The sequence below is a fragment of the Panthera tigris genome, chromosome C2 (assembly GCF_018350195.1).
Source record: "Panthera tigris isolate Pti1 chromosome C2, P.tigris_Pti1_mat1.1, whole genome shotgun sequence".
NCBI lineage: Eukaryota > Metazoa > Chordata > Mammalia > Carnivora > Felidae > Panthera > Panthera tigris.
The window spans coordinates 131,736,726-131,740,420 of NC_056668.1; the positions used below are offsets into that span (position 1 = coordinate 131,736,726).

Below are 3,695 nucleotides of genomic sequence, written 5' to 3' on the forward strand. Positions count from 1 at the left end.
CAGAAATGTTCTCCCTCATTCCTAACACTGGCAATTTATGTTTTCTCTCTTTTATTCTTCACCAGTCTTGCTAGGGATTTATCAAATTTATTAATCTTTTAAAAGAACCAATTTTTGGCTTTGTTGATTCTACTGTTAGATTCTACTGTTGTTTTCTATTTCACTGATTTCTGCTCTTGTATTTATTATTTTACTCCTTTCATTTTAGATTTAGTTCGGTTTTCTTTCTCTAGCTTCTTAAAATATAAGCTTAAAGCATGGATTTTTAAAAATCTTCTTTGGTAATAGATTTACTTAAAGCTATTTCTTCTAAGAACTGCTTTAGCTCTACCTTACAAGTTTGAAATCTCATCTTTTCTATATCATTCAATTCAAAATATTTCTTATTTTCTGCTGTGATTTCTTCCTCAACCCATTGGTTAGTTAGGGTTCATAGTGATGTGTCCTTTTTCATTCCTGCTATTAGTAATTTGTATTTTCTCTCTTTCATTTTTGACCACTCTGCCCTAAAGTTTTTTAGATTTTACCAATCCTTAAAAACGTTTAGCAAGTATCAAATATGTTATCTCACTTTCAAGTTTGGGGATTTTCTAGTTATCTTTCTGTTACTGAATTTATTTCTACGCTGTCAGGTTACATATACTGTATGTTTTCAATCTTTGAAGATTTGTTGAGATTCCCTTTATGGCCTCCATATGGTTAGTTTTTACTTTTCTTTTTTATTTTATTTTTTTATGTTTATTTATTTTTGAGGGGGACAGAGGCAGAGAGAGGGGAGGGGCACAGAGAGAGGAAGATAGAATATCTGAAGCTTGGACCCCTGAACCCTGAGATCATGACATGAGCTGAAGTTGGATGCTTAACAAACTGAGCCACCCAGGCACCCTGGTTAGGTTTTACTTTTAAACTACCCTTCAACTGCACAGGGAAAAGGGGAGGTGCTAAATTATAACCTCCCCTTGGTCTACCTATTCAGTCTCACAGCTCATTGTGCCTTTAAGCTATTTTGATGAAACAGCATGAACAAACCTTGCCTTCACGGGTAATCTTCTCTGTCCCACTCAGAGAGAACCAGTCATCCTTTATGTGCACCATTCCTTTATATATATATATATATATTTTTTTTTTTTTTTTGAGAGAAAGAGACAGATACAAATAGAGTGCAAGCAGGGAAGGGGCAAAGAGACAGGGAGACACAGAATCTGAAGCAGACTCCAGGCTATGAGCTGTCAGCACAGAGCCCGACAGGGTCTCGAACCCATGAACCACAAGATCATGACCTGAGCTGAAGTCAGACACTTAACTGACTGAGCCACCCAGGTGCCCCTATGTGCACCATTCCTTATATATACATTTTTTGTTTTATTTATTTATTTTTGAGAGAGAGAGAGAGAGAGAGAGAGAGAGAGAATGCACGTGAGCCAGAGAGGGGCAGTGAGAGGGAGAGAGAATCCTAAGCAGACTCTACCCTGTTAGCCCAGAGCTAGACATGGGGCTCGATCTCATGAATCATGAGATCATGACCTAAGTCAAAATCAGGAGTTGGATGCTTAGCTGATTGAGCTGCCCAGGTGCCCCTTATACATACATTTATAAGTATACTATTATAATTACCTCACCTTCCCAAACTTAAAGATCACAACTAAACCTGGTTCCTGAAGGAAATATTGAAATATAACCCTCTAGATTTGGGCTTGCTTGACTGACTAGGTGAATCACAGTGCCACTGACTCAAATCATGAATACAGAGGGAAGAGCCAATCTGGAGGGAAAACGTAGTGATTTCAAAATCAAACATGGGTTTCAGATACCTGTAAGACGTTCCTGATATATATTTCCCTCAGTCATGTGACTCGTTCCAATAGTCAGAAGACGACTTATACACCAGTACCTGGTAAGTACTCAATAAATATTTGGTGTTTGAAGAAGAAACCAAACGTTCCACCTTCATAAAAAACAGTAAAATGTAAGTTATTTTATTACATTTTACTTACTGACTTATTAATAGATCAATAGCCTTATTTTCTCACATAGACGACAGAATAGAATATTGTTCCCACTAAGAAGATAGAAATGATACAAACTCAAGACCTGATTTAAGATTTTAAAAAACCCATACTCCTCAAATCTTACACTTAAGGCCTGCCATTCAATTAATAAACAATGTGGTAAGCATTTACATCATGCAAAAGCCCCAAACAAGCCAGGCACTCTGGGGATATAACAAATGAACTACAACTCCTGCTCTCTAGGAGCCTACATGTGATGGCAGAGAAAGGGTACCACTTACGGAGGTCAAGGCAGCTGTCTGGGCAACAGATGGTAAGAGCCTGAATTAGAGAGCAACAAACAGTGAGAGTGCAAAGCAGGAATACTTAGCTTTAGATGGACTGACAGGATATGACGCTGCAGAAGTAGTTTCTTGATCTTTTAAACCAGCACATAGTAAGCACTGAGACTGGGTTGACAAAATGTCTTATCTTCCTTTCTTTTGCTTCCAAATAAGCCTCTAAGAAGAGTGGTTGCATGATGCAGTGGAAGGAGGACTGGACTGGGATTTAGGACACCAGAGTTCTAATCATGGCTTTACCATTTGTGAACCTATTACCTTGCAGGGCCATCTACCATATAACATGAGAGCCTTGGCCTTCACCCATTCATCTCGTAGGAAAGGCCTGAGCACCTATCATCTGCTAGGCACTGGGGATACAGATGCGTCAAGAAGAAATAATATCCCCACTCTCCTGGATCTCACAGCCTAATAGGGAAGTCAGACCACACATATAATACACAGAAAGAGATACATCATAACAGGTAGTTATGAGAGGACAGAGGGACTGAATTCAGACCAGGAAAAGTGTCCCTTTCAGTTCCAACGCTCTAGGCTTGGCAGAGAACATCCCGGTGTAGTGTCAAGAGCATGGACTCCAGACCCCAGAATACTTGGGTTCAAATCCTGGCTTCTGACACTAGCAACTTGTCACCTCGGGCAAATTACTCAACCTCTCTGTGTCAACTAGGATTAACAAAAACAGTTCTTGCTTCATAGGATTGATGCGCTTGGTCTGCTTGAAGAACGGTGGTAAGGGCTGAGTGTCTGCGATGAATATCTGCTGCTATTATCAATCATTCCCAATAACGCTTTCGGCCCCCCACTGTCCATACTCACCGCTTGCTCATTCCTCATCCCGACATATCTGATGCCCATCTTCTGGGCCGCAACGGCGATTTCGGTCACTGGGATACCTACGATGCCAAACATGTACTCCACATCCTGGGGGCCAAGAACTGGAGAGTAAATGCCCGGGCCCGCGCCACACCGTTCCCTCCCGGGGCGCTCAAAGGAAAGCCTCAAGGAAAACCTCCCCACCTCCCACCGCACCGCTCTCCTTGTCTCCAAGACAACGTCTCCGCCCCCCCCGCCGGCTTCCGTAGGAGAGTCCACCGTACTTGCGTTTTCAGGGCCTGGGCGATGACTTCAGCACCAGAAACCTGCTCCTCGTCTCCGTCGCTACATGCGGCTCTGTTAGTCTCCGACATCTTCCACCTAAAACTTCGAGATGCTCTCGCAAACATCAAGCTGACACGTAGACGCCCAGCAAAATAAAGTCGGGGGGACAGCCGCTCACCAATTGTGGAAACCGCTCCTCTGACAAGGAGGAAGGCAACCAACCAATTTGAAAAGCGGGAAGGAA

At 42.1% G+C, this 3,695-nt stretch overlaps 1 protein-coding gene across 6 annotated transcripts in view; it reads right to left on the reverse strand.

Moving 5' to 3' along the window:
• Window positions 1–3,664, reverse strand: part of HACL1 (2-hydroxyacyl-CoA lyase 1) — a 53,758-nt gene extending 50,094 nt beyond the window's left edge. For 4 of the 6 annotated variants that reach the window (XR_006222157.1, XR_006222156.1, XM_042998958.1 and 1 more), the window contains exons 1-2: window positions 3,451–3,664; window positions 3,170–3,274 (exon numbers count right to left, since the gene is read on the reverse strand). Coding sequence is in view for 2 of the 6 variants with exons in the window: in XM_042998958.1 (XP_042854892.1) it covers window positions 3,170–3,274; window positions 3,451–3,576 (231 nt within the window). In the remaining 4 variants the exon portion in view is untranslated. Of the gene's footprint in view, window positions 1–1,811; window positions 1,946–3,169; window positions 3,275–3,450 lie in introns of those variants that run through there. The other 2 variants (XR_006222158.1, XR_006222159.1) reach the window with 2 other exon arrangements.
• Between the last annotated feature and the right edge of the window lie 31 nt (window positions 3,665–3,695).